This window comes from Octopus sinensis, linkage group LG11 (assembly GCF_006345805.1).
Source record: "Octopus sinensis linkage group LG11, ASM634580v1, whole genome shotgun sequence".
Taxonomy (NCBI): domain Eukaryota; kingdom Metazoa; phylum Mollusca; class Cephalopoda; order Octopoda; family Octopodidae; genus Octopus; species Octopus sinensis.
Genome location: NC_043007.1, coordinates 10,684,042 through 10,701,634, shown reverse-complemented (window position 1 = coordinate 10,701,634; position 17,593 = coordinate 10,684,042). Strand labels below are relative to the sequence as shown.

The following is a 17,593-nucleotide window of genomic DNA, read 5'->3' as shown; positions in this document are numbered from 1 at the left end:
CATGATCCATGCGAGTAGCCAGCTTCTGGACTCTTTCGAGATGCTGTATGTCTTTGAGGAGATAAGGATCACAGACTTACTCCCATCCCTTCCAGGAAGATTGTTTATATCGCTCCAATTCTTTCCAGATAAGTGCTGCTACTCTACCACCAGAACCAATTAGCCCACAAGATGAATATATCACGTAGACATAAAAAATGGGGCTAACTGCATGTGTTCTATGTGTGGTCTATGTTCTTTTCCAGATGTCTTTTAAAAGGCCCTTGTATTACTCTTTACTCTCTCTCTCGTGAGGGCGCGTGGCTTACTGGTTAGGGCATTCGGCTCATGATCGTAAGGTTGTGAGTTCGATTCCCGGCGACGCATTGTGTCCTTGAGCAAGACACTTTATTTCACGTTGCTCCAGTCCACTCAGCTGGCAAAAATGAGTTGTACTTGTATTTCAAAGGGTCAGCCTTGTCACTCTCTGTATCACGCTGATTATCCCCGAGAACTACGTTAAGGGTACACGTGTCTGTGGAATGCTCAGCCATTTGCACGTTAATTTCATGAGCAAGCTGTTCCATTGATCGTATCAGCTGGGACCCTCGTCGTCGTAACCGGCGGAGTCTTTTTTTTTAGGACTCTCTCTCTCTTTTACTTGTTTCAGTCATTTTGACTGCGGCCATGCTGGTCCACTGCCTTTAATCGAGCAACTCGACCCCGGGACTTATTCTTTTGTAAGCGCAGTACTTATTCTATCGGTCTCTTTTGCCGAACCGCTAAGTAACAGGGACATAAACACACCGGCATCGGTTGTCAAGCAATGCTAGGGTGACAAACACAGACACACAAACACAGACACACAAACACACACACATGCATATATATATATACATACATACGATGGGCTTCTTTCAGTTTCCGTCTACCAAATCCACTCACAAGGCTTTGGTCGGCCCGAGACTATAGTAGAAGACACTCGCCCAAGGTGCCACGCAGTGGGACTGAACCCGGAACCATGTGGTTGGTAAACAAGCTACGGCAAATTTTTTGTAAAATCTCCAAAATTCCATGGGGAATTGTGTCAAATTTCATATTAAGATAATTTTCAGATTCCTCGTCTTCTGTCGTTATTTGATTTTTAACAAGTGTTCACTCAGTTTCCTAGAAAAACATATTTAGAGGAGGTCATTCTGTCTCACCAGTCATACCACTGTCACTGAACTATCATTAAACACACTTTAAAACAGCACTCCACTCCTCTCCACTTTTCTATCCTCACGTAACTTTTCAAGTGGTACTTGAAGTAAATAGTGAGAGAGCCAGGCAGAAAAAAAAAAAAAAATGACCCCTCAAACTTTTCGAATGAGTCCATTATACAAACTCTTTCACCACAGTAATCAAAGAAAACTTAATAAAACAACAACAAAACAATAATGATTTTTTTACATACCTTTTTATTAATCATTTTATACAAATTAATAATATTCATTCGTCCTATCTTTATAGCAAATTAATAAATGGTTAACATATTGCATTGCTGCTGCTGTAGTTGTTGTTGTTGTTTTTCTTCTTGTTCTTCTTGTTCTTCTTGTTCTTCTTGTTCTTCTTCTTGTTGTTCTTCTTCTTCTTCTTCTTCTTCTTCTTCTTCTTCTTCTTCTTATTATTATATTATTATTATTATTATTATTATTATTATTATTATTATTTATTATTATTATTATTATTATTATTGAGTGAGAGAGCAGTGCATGCCATCAAAGTGACACTGGGGTAAAATATACGAAGCCCAGTATACCCATCATGACTACCCGTCTGATAAGGGTACACTAGGCACATGCATCACAACCATATGTGCGTGACATGGTGATCTCATATCAAAATAAACAGCACATGATCTTGCAGGTGGGGCCCAGTTAGAATTTTCTTCAGGTCGAGTAACCCATCCCACTCGAAAGGTCCCTGAATAAGGATTGTTTAAGGATGTTGAATGAAACACCCCTGTTTCCAAAGGTGAATTATTCAAACCCCAAAGAATCCCTCTCAACACCTGGCTATGATGCTCCCCCACTACTTCTGCTCGTGATCAGAGATGCACATATCGTCAGCCACTAAGGGACATGCTCAACTGGTTAAGGTCAAACAACTGACAAGCAAATCTGTGGTATTGAGCAGAATATTTGCTGTAGCCCATCTGTTATACCAACACAAAACAATGTACATGATAACACTTCCAATCAGTTAAGATCAGAAGCCATGAGAGCCACTGCCTGGTACTGCATCAGGGCATTTATTATTATTATTATTATTATTATTATTATAATTATTATTATTACTACTACTAACAGAATAGTAATAACTAGCTAAATCCGTGAAAAATTTATGGAAAACATAAAAAATGTAAGCATCTATAAACAATGTACTGATACTGTAAGAAATGTTTACATATTATGACCGTCTGTCTTTGCATTCTGAGTTCAAATTCTTCAAAGATCGACTTTACCTTTCGTCCTTTTGGGATCAATAAATTAAATACCAGTTGTGTACTGAGGTTGATCTAATCAACTGGCCCCCTTCCCACAAATATTTCAGGCCTACAAAAGTATATTGTGATAGTTACAGAATACAGAAAGTAACATAACACCAATGACTATATAGGCACAGGAGTGGCTGTGTGTGGTAAGTAGCTTGCTAATCAACCATATGGTTCCGGGTTCAGTCCCACTGCGTGGCATCTTGGGTAAGTGTCTTCTGCTATAGCCCCGGGCCGACCAATGCCTTGTGAGTGGATTTGGTAGACGGAAACTGAAAGAAGCCCGTCGTATATATGTATATATGTATATCTAGATAAGCGAAATCATAATGTATTTAAAATAATCAAGTAAAATGAAAGTATTATGTATTTTGTTCCTGGTGAAATAAGAGAGACAGACAGACAAAGAGGGAGAGAGAGAGAGACAGAGATGTTGGGAAAAAAAAGAGAATAGAACTTAGGATTCATCTCAAAGATTAGCAATTGGAACCAAAAATCAAGTTGGAACTAATCTGACAAATGATAACAATTTTAAAAAATCTTAGCAGTTCAAGGTACAGGACACAAATATTTTTAATAATTCAGAGATTATAGATAACATATCTTTGTCCTGTACATCTAGAGGAACAAAGGGAAAAGAAAAGAATGAGCAAGTGTTGGTTGCAGCCAGTTTAACTAATAGAAGAATTCTGAATAATGTAACGGTTATTGTTGTTGTTGTTGTTGTTGCTATCTTAGTTTCTCTTGGTTGCGAAAGCCTACGTTCTAAGACATTTTAATTTATGGGAATCCTGTCTTTTAAAAAATGTCTATATTACCAAATGAGTCATCCCTTGTTTTAAAAATGGTGGATTATTTGGTTGATATTTCTTAAGGTTGTGTGCTGTCTGTCTCCTACGATTTAGATTCCTATCTACTCCCACATTTTTCGGTGCAGTTTAACCAAATATCTTATAGTCATGATTCATATCGAGCCCTTCTGGGTATTAGCGCGCGTCTACGATGAGTCTACGATTTAAAAAAAATTTACCATCATCTTTTTCCATTTTTAATGCATTTTTTTGCTTTTATATAAGGGAAGTAACTCTCTAAAAATGTCTACGATGAGTCTACGATTTAAAAAAAAAATTACCATCATTTTTTTCCCTTTTTAATGCATTTTTTGCTCTCTAAAAATGCTTATATAGTTATTTCCCTTACAAACCCGAGCAACGCCGGGCGAGACTGCCTGTTGTATATATAACCTAATGCAAACGTGTAGCTTTTTTGTGCATTATGTTTGCAGAAAATAAAGAAATAACAGTAATAACGTTTAATAAATGTTGCTAACTGCAAGTTATGGATGATTCCTTTATGACTTCATTGCTTTCAGGCTTAGCTTAAGGTATTTTCGCGCCCAACATAACAAAATGCGTCTGAATAAACATTGCCGGACAGCAAATAGAGACTCGGATATTGCTTAGAAAATAATTTTCATTTTTAACCACGTATATAGTACGCACTAGGGATTTTGACCTTTAAATTTTGGGAAAAAATGCGGATTATACTCGAGGATTTACGGTATTTATAATCAGTGTACTTCAAATGAAAGGCGACAATTTAGTTCCTATATTAAATATAAATGGAATAGTTGAATATTAATACACATACACACTGACAAATTTATATATATGATTTTCTTACATAAACAAATATATATATATTCACAAATATATATATATTCATTTAAACACATCCTTTACATAATGGTAATGTAAATATGAATACATGGTACAAACACACTAAACAAGATTAATTATACACATAAAAGAATAATGATAATATATTAACGACTCGTAGGCATATGGTATTTCGTTATGCAACTATAATATACCATGAAATATATTAAACGCTTTTATAAGTCAATACCATGTTCAGCTGCGGACCCTGGGAAGCGGGGGCTGAGGGGCGATTTCCTCCTCGCATCAAGAATAGAAGTGCGCCCTTCTAAATAATGCCATGACCTTGTGCCCTCCATTCGAAAAATTCCTGGGACCGCACCTGGTGTTCTACTATGTTAACAGTGCGCGGAAAGACTTCCTTCTATCCCCCTCATTCCTCCTTGTTTTTGTTTTTTTCCTAAAAAATCCCTGTTTTCGGATACGGAGATTCCGGAAAATTGCCAAAAATCGGCATTTTGAAATTCCGCCCCCGCTACTTCCTCCCAATTTCTCCATTTTTTAAAAACTTTTTTCCCTAACACTAACTACAAAAGTTTTTTGAAATTTTTTTTCAGAATCATAATCTTCGTATTTTTCCGCATATTTTGAAAATAAAACAAAACAAAAACAAGACAAAAAAAAAAATAAAATGAAATAAGTAGGTGCATACTGCGAGGGGAGGGGTAAGTGTCATTTTTGTTTTTTAATTGAAATTTTACAAGAAATTTTTTGAAATTGTTTTCAGGATCATAATCTTCGTGTTTTTCCGCATATTTCGGAAAAAAAAAAAAAAAAAAAAAGAAATTAGTGGGGGTGGGTTGAATTTCAAAATGCCGATTTTTGCCAATTTTTTTTGCAGATTCGTATTCTCCGTAGCCGAAAACAGGGGTTTGTGTAGAAGAAAAAAAAGGCGTGAGTTTGGTGGGTACAAAAGGAAGTCCTGCCCAGTGCGCTTAACATCACTGTACGGATTTCTACTACGACGATTTTTTTTTATCCGTAACGTCAAATGTAAACAAACAATGAAACCGAAGATGTTTGCGTGCACCTGAGGTCTCCGATACAAAACGTCGTAACAAAAATTTAATGTTGGCTGTAATTTCTATAGGATATCTCTAGAGATAGGCATAGGAGTGGCTGTGTGGTAAGTAGCTTGTTTACCAACCACGTGGTTCCGGGTTCAGTCCCACTGCGTGGCACCTTGGGCAAGTGTCTTCTACTATAGCCTCGGGCCGACCAAAGCCTTGTGAGTGGATTTGGTAGACGGAAACTGAAAGAAACCCGTCGTATATATGTATATATGTATGTGTGTGTATATATGTTTGTGTGTCTGCGTTTGTTCCCTCCCTCCCCAACATCGCTTGACAACCGATGCTGGTGTGTTTACATCCCCGTAACCTAGCTGTTAGGCAAAAGAGACCGATAGAATAAGTACTAGGCTTACAAAGGATAAGTCCTGGGGTCGATTATTATTGTTGTTGTTATTATTATTATTATTATTATTATTGTTATTATTATTATTATTATTATTATTATTATTATTATTAGTAGTAGTAGTAGTAGTAGTAGTAGCGTACAAGTTTCACTTTCAGTATTTACCTACTGCCAAGAAAGTACTTCGTCTCGCTATGCTTGTATATCCGCGTGTTTACGTGCGTGTATATATGTGTTTGTGTGTGTGTGTGTGTGTGTGTGAGAGAGAGAGGAGAGAGTCTGCATTTGTGTGTCTGATTGTGTGTGTGCGTGTATGAGGTGGGGTATGATAAGCAAATCTAAAAAATACCTCTACTTAACGTGTTACACGTGTTCCAAAACTATAGGTTACACAATGAAATGTTATATTTTAAAAGTAAGAAAATACATTTAAAGTTTGATGAAATCTAAGCCAATCAAATACTTCCTGTAGAAAAAAGATTATTGTTCGTTTAGTATTTTTAACCTTTGACTCTTTCAATATTTTTATCATTTCTAACTTTTACGAAGTTGGTTTTATCTTTTTATCTGTTTCTTCTCTTTTTTTTTTTTTCGTTTTCGCTTGATTGTTGCTTTTCTATTTTTCATTAATTGACAATTTTTAAAAATCACTCACTTTTATCTTGCAACTGCCATCTTTTTAGGCTTTAACTTTCCTTTTCAAAGTAGTGAGTGATATTCATATGAAAGTCGCTTGGCAGCAAAAGATTCTCGTCTAGTTCTTCTTGACTATATGTGAATGATTCGGTTTCATCTTTTTTATAAAATGGTATCTTCTCTAACGGGTTTCCTTCCCTAGCTCCATAATCAAAACCGGCTTCACATAATATTTTGTCTTGGTTTCCGTCCTGGTCATTTTCATCTCCGTCTGTGCCTTTGTATTTATAAGACCGAGAGATTATATCCTTCAATTTCTTCCGGGCCTCTTTGAGACTTTCATTATCCTCATTCTTTAATATCTCCTCCAAAATACTATCTGTAAAATAAGTAAACTCCTTCATATCGTCGACCTTTTCGAAAATTTGTAGTTGTTCATTGGCAGAGTTGAAAACTTTATCAAGTAGTTTATTAAAAAGAAGAGCAGTTTTGTGTTTGCAAGCAGTTTTATGTAATCGATATCGTGCATAAAACATATCATAGAAATTATCAAGACTTTTGTCTCTGTAGCATATTTGATCACCTATTACTTTGGACATTTTCATCATTCTTTCGTGATCAAAGGATTTTCCAAAACCAAGAAAATGGGAATCTCTAGCTAGGTAATCCCATTTATCAACGTCGATGTTATAGGATTTATTGTTGATGATTTGGTAAAGAAATTTTGGTCTCTGAGATTTTTCTGGTTTACCAGTAATGAGATCTTTTATGAAATCAATTTCATCAGACTTAAGTTCTCCTTTAATATGTGGGTTCTCTTTAAAAAGATGCCCCAACATTTCACATGATGCATCTTCATGTTCCCACTCTTCACCTCCATTTTCCTTGCGATACTCGTTGATAATTTCTTGAAAGACATGAGAAAAAGGCGCATGTCCTAAATCATGACACAAACCAGCAATTTCAACACAAAGCATATCTCGATCAGATATTTCCAGATCGGGATTTTGCTGTTTAAGATGGCGAACCATTTTCCCAGCTAGGTAACACGTTCCTAGACAATGCTCGAATCTATTATGTGAAGCCGATGGATAAACGTAATTAACCAAACTTAATTGTTTTATATTACGTAATCTCTGAAATTGTATTGTATTGATAATATCAACACAGAGTGGCGGAAGCTCCATAGATCCATGAATAGCATCATGATAAATGGCCATTATTAAATTATTAGGAAACTATCTAACCTGCTTTTTGATTGTCCTTTATGTCGCTGTTACTTCGAGTGTTGGGTCTGAAATGTGGAGTAGACATATGAATTATCCAGGTATGTTCAGTACGATATTTCTAATAATTGATTTCAAAAGATCTCGGTCGTATTAGCATTTAGATGTCGAATATCACAAATAACAAGCGATCCAAAGTGTCTCTGTTGTCGGTAGCGACGCAACGAAATAAACAGTGATGTTACATCAAATGTTTGCCTCAAAAATTGGGTGTGGTTGTCAGCTGATTTTAAGAAAGTGAAAGTTGTATTGTCCAATGAGAGAAGCGCTGTAAAGAAGTGTGTGTAGTTGAGAAACTGAAAGTGAAAATTGTACGGCAGTGCTGCCACTACTGCTAATAATGTTAATGATAATGGAACAACAACAACAAAAACAACAACTACTACTACTAATAGAAAACAATCCTTATTCAGGGACCTTTGGAGCACGATGGGCTACTCGACCAGAAGAAAATTCAAACTGGGCCCCACATGGAAGGTCATGCGCTGTTTATCTTGATATGAGATCACCATGTCGCGCCCATATGGTTGTGATGCATGTGCCTAGTGTACCCTTATCAGACGGGTAGTCCTGATGGGTATACTGGGCTTCGTATATTTTACCCCAGTGTCACTTTAATGGCATGCACTGCTCTCTCATTCAATAATAATGATGATGATGATGATGATGATAATAATAATAATAATAATAATAATAAAAATAATAATAATAATAATAATAATAATAATAATAATAATAATAATAATAATAATAATAATAAAAGGCTGTTTATGTTTGGTGGAAAACACGCAACCATCACCACCACCACCACCATTACTACTACTAGTACTACTACGGCTGTAAAGAACTGAGTGTGGTTGTGAAACTGAAAGTGAAATTTGCACGGCACTGGAACCGCTGCCGCTGCTGCTACTGCTGCCGCTACTGCTACTTCTACTGCTACTACTGCTGCTGCTGCTGCTGCTGCTGCTACTACTACTACTACTACTACTACTACTACTACTACTACTACTAATAATAATAATAATAATAATAATAATAATAATAATAATAATAAACGGCTGTAAAGAACTAGGTGTGATTGTGAAACAGAAAGTGAAACTTGTACGGCACAGCAACTGCTCCTGCTGCTGCTACTACTCTTAATACTACTACTATTACTACTATTACTACTACTGCTGCTGCTGCTGCTACTACTACTACTACTACTACTACTACTACTGATGGTGATGATGATTTCTCTATTCACCACAAATGGTTTGCATTAAGCAAAATATTACGAACAGTCCGGGACAAAACAAAAAATGTTTGTGTGTATGTTGGTGAGAGTGTGTTGTTGTAAAGAAGATTAACATAATAATAAAAAAAAAATATTCAACAATTTGTAATCCTCAATATGGAGAAGATGTTTGAAGGCTGCTCACAGAAAAACCCTATAAAAATCATGGGTACCCTAACATTTGGGACAGGTGTAATAATAATACTAATGATGATAATAATACTAATGATGATAATAATAATAATAATAATAATAATGATAATAATAATAATAATGATAATAATAATAATAATAATAATAATAATAATAATAATAATGATAATAATAATAATAATGATAATAATAATGATGATAATAATAATAATAATAATAATAATTATGATAATAATAATAATGATAATAATAATCACACACACAACACACACAATTTCTCTCTCTCTCTCTCTCTCTCTCTCACACACACGCACATCAATTCTTAAGCTTCACGCCGACTTCTAAAGAACTTCACTCCTACAATCGCGCCCTCTCTGTCTCTTTCACTTTCACGCCGACTTCAAGAGATACCCTTTCCTCCAACCCCATATTAAAAAAAATATTATTTTTTTCACGGAAAGCGGTGAAACCGATCTTAGCAGCTAGTGTATATATATATATATATATATATATATATATCGAGTTCATTTTTAGTATTCTCGTTTGTGTAAACAGTCGATTTTATTTCAGATATTCTCATTTTAAAAACCATCTCTGGCTAATCGTTGAGAGGACGTTGGTGTTGCCTTGGCGGAGGTTTGCGCTCTCTGAGTCTTCTTCTTCTTCTCCTTCTTCTTCTTCTTCTTCTTCTTCTTCTTCTTCTTCTTCTTCTTCTTATTATTATTATTATTATTATTATTATTATTATTATTATTATTATTATATTATTATTATTGTTATTATTTGTAGTAGTAGTAGTAGTAGTAGCAGTTGGTCTATTATTATTATTATTATCAGCAGTAGTGGCAGCACTGCCGTACAATTTTCACTTTCAGTTTCTCAACTACACACACTTCTTTACAGCGCTTCTCTCATTGGACAATTCTACTTTCACTTTCTTAAAATCAGCTGACAACCACACCCAATTTTTGAGGCAAACATTTGATGTAACATTACAGTTTATTTCGTTGCGTCGCTACCGACAACAGAGACACTTTGGATCGCTTGTTATTTGTGATATTCGACATCTAAATGCTAATACGACCGAGATCTTTTGAAATCAATTATTAGAAATATCGTACTGAACATACCTGGATAATTCATATGTCTACTCCACATTTCAGTCCCAACACTCGAAGTAACAGCGACATAAAGGACAATCAAAAAGCAGGTTAGATAGTTTCCTAATAATTTAATAATGGCCATTTATCATGATGCTATTCATGGAACCATGGAGCTTCAACCACTCTGTGTAGATATTATCAATACAATACAATTTCAGAGATTGCGTAATATCAAGCAATTAGGTTTGTGTTATTACGTTTATCCATCAGCTTCACATAATAGATTTGAGCATTGTTTAGGGACATGTCATCTTGCTGGGAAAATGATTTGCCATCTTAAACAGCAAAATTCCGATCTGGAAATATCTGATCGAGATATGCTTTGTGTTGAAATTGCTGGTTTGTGTCATAATTTAGGACATGGCCCTTTCTCTTACGTCTTTCAAGAAAGTATCAACCAATATCGAGAGGAAAATGGAGGTGAAAAGTGGGAAAATGAAAATGCAACGTGCGAAATGTTGGATTACCTTCTTGCCGAAAACTCACACATTGAAAAACAATTTAAGGATGGTGAAATTGCTTTCATAAAAGATATTATTATTGGTGAACCAAAAAATTCTAATAAACCAAAATTTTTTTATCAAATTGTCAACAATAAAACCAATTATATCGATGTTAATAAATGGGATTATCTGGCGAGAGATTCTCATTTTCTTGGCATTGGAAAATCATTTGATCACGAGAGAATGATGAAAATGTCCAAAGTAATAGATGGTGAAATATGCTACAGAGACAAATGTCTTGATAATTTCTATGATATGTTCTATGCACGATATCGATTACATAAAACAGCTTACCAACACAAAACTGTTCTTTTGTTTAATAAACTACTTGGCGAGGCCTTCAAATCCGCAGATAAACACCTGAAAATCTTCGAAAAGGTCGACGATATGAAGGAATTTACTTATTTTACAGATTGTATTTTGGAAGAGATATTAAAGAATGAGGATAATGAAAGTCTCAAAGAGGCCCAGAATAAATTGAAGGATATAATCCATCGGTCTTATGAATACAAAGGCACATGCAAAGTTGGAAAGGATCAAGGCAAAAAAGAGGGAATGTTATTCTGTGAAGCTAATTTGGATTATAGTGCTGGAAAAGAAAACCCTTTAAAGAAAATACTCTTTTATAAAAAAAATGAGGACAAATCATTTAAATATAAGCCATCTGAACTATCAAATATGCTTTTGTTGCCAAGCGAATTTCAGATGAAAATTGTTTATTGCTTTGAAAAGAAGAAAGTTGCTTAAAAGAAGAAAGTGGGAAGGTAAAGTAAATGATTAAATAAAATGAACAATAATGAATAAAAAATAGATAAAAAGCAAGAATTTAGAGAAAAAAAATAACAAAAGCAGATCAAAAATAAAGAATCAAAGATAAAGCAATGAAAGAGTGTGATTTAAGAAATGAAATTTGGTAAAAGATAAAAATGATAAAAGTATATTGAAATTGCAGGAAGACTCAAAGGAAAAAATATCAAACGAACAATAATATTTACGTAAATTCAGTTGTTTTCTTTTTAATATTTGCTTTTAATCACATGTCTAAGATTTCTTAAAATTTTAACATGTATTTAAACATACCATTTCATTGTGAAACTTACATATATATGATTGTTTAAGATTTTCCCGCGCACACTCATAAACTCACATAGACTCTCTCTCACCCAGCCCAAAACGCATGCGCATCACAGAGACGCACATGCAAACAGAGCACACACACACACAGAGTCATGCACAAATACATATTCACATGCATACATGAACACACTTTTTTTTCACTCACACATACACACGTATAAACATAAATAAGACGACGTATTTTGTGCGCAGCGGTTTAATAATGAAAGTAAAAGTGAAACTTGCAAGCCACAACAAATACTGCTGCTACTGTTACAACTTTAGCTGCTGCTGCTACTACTACTACTACTACTACTACTACTACTACTACTACTGCTGCTGCTGCTGCTGCTGCTGCTACTACTACTACTACTACTACTACTACTACTACTACTAATAATAATAATAATAATAATAATAATAATAATCCTTTCTACTATAGGCACAAGGCCTGAAATTTTGGTTGAGGAGAATAGTCGATTTAATCGTCCTCAGTGTTTCACTAGTACTTAATTTATCGACCCCGAAAGGATGAAAGACCTCGGCTGAATTTAAAGTCAGAACGTAACGGTAGACGAAACACCGTTAAGCATTTCACCCGGCGTGCCAACGATTCTGCCAACTCGCCGCCTTAACAACAACAACAACAACAACAACAACAACACAACAACAACACAACAACAAAAATTATTGTTACGCCGCACGCGTACCTCCGATGCCACCACGGGTCCCCACACAAACAGCCTGCAGTTTGCTGGCCCAGAGAAGCTCGCGTGCGACAACGCTCAGCAAATCAGAAACCCGTTTCGGATAGTGAAGCAGCGAAACGAAGCCAGTAGTGCCGCCAACAACAACAAAAACACAGAATCGACAACAAGAGTTCTTCGGAATGTTCTTTTTTTCTTTCCTTCGTTCCTAAAAAAACACACATTTACCATTGTAGCGTACGCTTAGTGAAATTCTATCTCTCTCTGTTATATATAATATAAATACGGACGTAGCAGATAACAGTTAGCCTTCGGCCGTTTGGACCTTGTTGTGTCCACTACACTGATTGGTTGGTATTGGCGCAATTTGTCTCTTGCTCTATTACGCGCCAATATGCAACCCAACCAATCACAGCTTTCTGATAAGGTCCCGTGACACAGTCTTCCAAACCTCCGTTGGAGCCTCCTAGTCCCTATAAAAGCTAGTCATAACAAACCTGTCTATTATTATTATTATTGTTATTATTGTTATTATCATTATTATTATTATTATTATTATTGAGTGAGAGAGCAGTTCATGCCATCAAAGTGACACTGGGGTAAAATATACGAAGCCCAATATACACATCATGACTACCCGTCTGATAAGGGTACACCAGGCACATGCATCACAACCATATGTGCGCGACATGGTGATCTCATATTAAGGTAAACAGCGCATGACCTTGCAGGTGGGGCCCAGTTAGAATTTTCTTCAGGTCGAGTAGCCCATCCCACTCAAAAGGTCCCTGAATAAGGGTTGTTTAAGGATGTTGAAAGAACCACCCATGTTTCCAGAGGTGAATCTTTCAAACCCCAAAGAATCCCTCTCAACACATGGCTATGATGCTCCCCCACTTATTATTATTATTATTATTATTATATTATTATTATTATTATTATTATTATTATTATTATCATTATTATTATTATTTTTTTTATTATTATTATTATTATCATTATTATTATTATTATCATTATTATTATTATATATGTACTTTTGTCGCGCACACAGGCACACTCTGCTAACACCGAAATAAAACCTTTCTCTTAATATTCTACGGTTGTGTCGTCTTTCATTTCTTCCTGGCTCTTGTACTCATTTATCCAGTTTTGCTCTTACTGTAAGCGACCGTGCGGTGTACTAAAGGAGCCATTCATTCGTCACCTCTCCTTCGCTCAGTCGTTCAACACCATTTAACAACACAAAGTTCTTTTCTTTTTTCCTTTTCTTTTTAAACGTCCAACATCGCAAATGTTTTCTCTTACAACATTTAATAACACAGTTCTTTTCTTGTTCTTCAAACATTTATAACACAGTTAATTTCTTTTTCTTTTTTTTCTAAAACATTTAACAATACAGTTCTTCTCTTTTTCTCTTTCTTTTCTTTTAAAACTCAGTTACCAATTCGAGATTCTTTCTTCTCTATCTTTTCTTTTAAGAAAAATACGTTTAACAACACAAAGTACGTGTAGCGGACGCTTAGTAAAATTCTCTCTCTCTCTGACATATATAACTGTTTCTTTATTACCCATAAGGGGCTAAACATAGAGGGGACAAACAAGGACAGACAAACAGATTAAGTCGATTACATTGACCGCAGTGCGTAACTGGTACTTAATTTATCGACCCCGAAAGGATGAAAGGCAAAGTCGACCTCGGCGGAATTTGAACTCAGAACGTAACGGCAGACGAAATACGGCTACGCATTTCGCCCGGTGTGCTAATGTTTCTGCCAGCTCGGACCTAGCAGATAACAGCTAACCTTCTGTCTCTCTTATTCATTCATCCATTCCTGGCTTTTACTGTAAGCGACCGTGCGGTGTACTAAAGGAGCCATTAATTCGTCACCTCTCCTTTCGCACGGTCGTTCTACAAAGTGGTGACCCGCGTCGTGATTTCGAAATACGCAGCCGGCCTTACGTTCACACGGACGTCTACAAATTGGTGACCCAGTGCCAGCTTAATGACCAACCGCTCTAATTTCACCTCTTCGCTACAGATATGTCTACTTTTATTATCGTCTCTTTTGTCTTCTACAATATCACTGGCGGAGCGCTCTGTAGCGGACGCTTAGTGAAATTCTCTCTCTCTCTCTCTGACATATAAAATTTAAATACGGACGTAGCAGATAACAGCTAACCTTGGGATGAATTCATTCATCCATTCTTTGCTTTTATTGTAAGCGACCGTGCGGTGTGTTTAAGGAGTCATTCATTCGTCACCTCTCCTCTCGCACGGTCCTTCTACATACGTTTTCTTTTAAAACAAAAACATTTACCGGCAACAGAGTTCTTTCATTTTTTTTTTTATCTGCAACTTCAACAAAACCTGGCTAAGAGCTGTATCCCACTACATCTCTTGCCAGGCGTTGCAGTTGTCCATCTCTCGCTCCGTGTATCTCTCTCTGCCCCTGTTTGTCTCTGTCAGACTGCGTCTGTCCTTATCTGTCTCTCTCTCCGACTGCCCCTTCGCAACTCAGCGCTACCTGTATATATGACGCCATCCAGACAGAAAGAGAGGCATACCGCACGTAACAGTGCGTGTTTTCCTTCCAAAACTGGGTTACTCTGTCATTGTTATTATCTTCTTTAAACTCTTTGTGACTGTAGAGCAGTGGTTTTCAACCAGGGTTCCGCCAGTACAGTCCAGGGGTTCCGCAAGAAGTTACAAAACTGCTAAAATAGGCAGTAATTTTTAATTCTCCTGTGCAGATATGTGTTCATAAGACTATTAAATTATTGCACAGGGGTTCTCCAAGCCAGTGGAATGTTTCCTTGGGGTTCCGCTCCAGCAAAATGTTTGAAAAGCACTGCTGTAGAGAGCCAGAGATCAAGTGCCTACGGCCATAAACAACCGTGCACCTTGACAAGACAATGGAAATACCCCTGGCCTGAACAACTAGAACACCGTTTCGAACCCAGCTAATGGAAAAAGGGACATAATGATTTTGTTCTTTTTTTTCTGCGTTTGTATCATTATAATAATCATTATGCAATTATTCTACTTGTTTCTCCGTTAGTAATCTAATGCCGGCTTTAGGCCCTGTTAAGCAGTTAACACAAAAAGAAATTTGTTATGAGAAACAAAATATATACGCTTGTCAAGGCCGTATCACAACCATTGACAACCACTTTCTCTCTGTTAATTTATGTTGTTCAGTTCTGCTAGCTCTTACGTTCTGATTTCAAATTTCGACGAGAGCGACATTGCTTTTGATCTTAACATACACAACCGCTATGACTGGGATAATGTTAGAACAGAAATGAATGTAGCTACAGTGAAACTTCACCATGAACAATCTTTCTAAAAAAAAAAAAAAATTTTTTTTTTTTAAATTTAAAAGGCTGTGCAGTAAGTAGCTTACTTACCAACCAAATGGTTGCAAGTTCAGGCCCACGGTGTTGCATCTTGAGCAATAGTCTTCTACTCTAGCCTCGGGCTGACCATAGCCTTGTGAGTGGATTTTGTAGACGGAAACTGAAACAAGCCCGTCTCATGCACAGACACACACATACACACACACACAGACACACACACAGACACAGACACACACAGACACACACACACACACACACACACACACACACACACACACACACACATGCAGTGGATCTTGCTAGCATGAAGTAAATTCGATCCGCCGTAGCCAAATTTAAATTAACACTTCAACAGAACTTTTCCCACGGTTTTTCTGTGGCAGTTTACATTCTCCAGATGCCTTTAACTATGCCGATATAATGTCTTCACCTTTCTAACTTCTTCCACTTCACCAAAAGCTAGAATGAAGATAACAAGACCATCAACTAAATCTATTGTTCTCAATGATATGTCTATCCTTCTGGATAGTTATAAAAGCAAGAATATTCCAAGCAAAAATCAGTTAGTCACTTCAGTGACAACTCAGTGAGAATGAAGCTTGGCTGACCAGCTAGAACCTTGGTCAGAGGGAGAAATGAAGTTTACTATCAACGACTGTACATGACAATTTGTCTCACATTCTCTTACTCTTACTAGCTCTAATTCTGTTCTCTCACAACATCATTCTATCTCTCTTTGTAATTACATCATACTATATCTCTTTGTAATTCATCTTTCACATCTTACTACATGCCGTTGCAATCAATCTCTACCATTTTACAAATTATTTATCGTTATATATATATATATATGTGTGTGTGTGTGTGTGTGTGTGTGTGTGTGTGTGTGTGTGTGCGTGTGCGTGTGTGTGCGTGCGTGTATGTGTGTATGTTTGTGTGTCTGTGTGTTTGTCTCCCAGCATCATTTGACAAACCGATGCTTGTGTGTGTACGTCCCCGTAACTTAGCGGTTCCACAAAAGACACCGATAGAATAAGTAAAAGGCTTACAAAAGAATAAGTCCTGGGGTCGATTTGCTCAACTAAAGGCGGTGCTCCAGCATGGCCGCAGTCAAATGACTGAAACAAGTAAAAGAATAAAAGAATAATCAAACAAACAAAAGCAAAAACAAAATTATTACACTTCATTTTACTGCAATGTGCATATCGGAAAGTATATCGGAATATATACCGTAAACCCTCGAGTATAGTTCGCTCTTGAGTATAATACGCAGGGGAATTTTAGGAAGCTGTACCTCTGAAAAGCCTAAACCTTGTATATAATATGCACCCTTTCTCTAACTTGAGTCAAGGAGGTTTATATAACGTCCTTGGTTTGTAAAACTGTATTTGGTAACGTCCTTTATTATTATCTTCTTTATATATAAAAGTGAAGTTGAGTGTCTGTCTCCTAAGATTTAGATTCCTAACTACTCCCATATTTTGCGGTGCAATTTAACAAACACCGGGTAACTTATAGTCGTGATTCATATCGAGCCCTTCTGGGTATTAGCGCGCGTCTACGATGAGTCTACGATTTAAAAAAAAATTACCATCATTTTTTCCCATTTTAATGCATTTTCCTGGCTATTATATAAGGGAAGTAACTCTCAAAAAATGTCTACGATGAGACAACTATTTAAAAAAAATTTACCATAGATTTTTTCTCATTTTTAATGCATTTTTTTTGCTATTATATAAGG

At 36.2% G+C, this 17,593-nt stretch overlaps 1 protein-coding gene and 2 long non-coding RNA genes across 3 annotated transcripts in view; 2 read left to right on the top strand and 1 right to left on the bottom strand.

The window, feature by feature from the left end:
* The window catches only part of LOC118765317, a 10,635-nt gene extending 4,467 nt beyond the window's left edge, over positions 1-6,168 (top strand). The window contains exon 3 of the long non-coding RNA XR_005001154.1: positions 6,036-6,168. This is a non-coding gene — a long non-coding RNA (uncharacterized LOC118765317). The remainder of the gene's footprint in view (positions 1-6,035) is intronic.
* The window catches only part of LOC115217218 (deoxynucleoside triphosphate triphosphohydrolase SAMHD1-like), a 22,680-nt gene extending 11,259 nt beyond the window's left edge, over positions 1-11,421 (top strand). The window contains exon 2 of the mRNA XM_029786858.2: positions 10,824-11,421. Within this exon, the coding sequence (XP_029642718.2) occupies positions 10,824-11,416 (593 nt within the window). The 3' untranslated portion in view covers positions 11,417-11,421. The remainder of the gene's footprint in view (positions 1-10,823) is intronic.
* On the bottom strand, positions 4,155-11,905 carry LOC118765315. Its single transcript, XR_005001152.1, has 3 exons — positions 11,817-11,905; positions 9,593-9,597; positions 4,155-4,168 (listed from the first exon to the last, which is right to left on the bottom strand). It is a non-coding gene; the product is annotated as an uncharacterized LOC118765315 (long non-coding RNA).
* Positions 11,906-17,593: the final 5,688 nt, after the last annotated feature.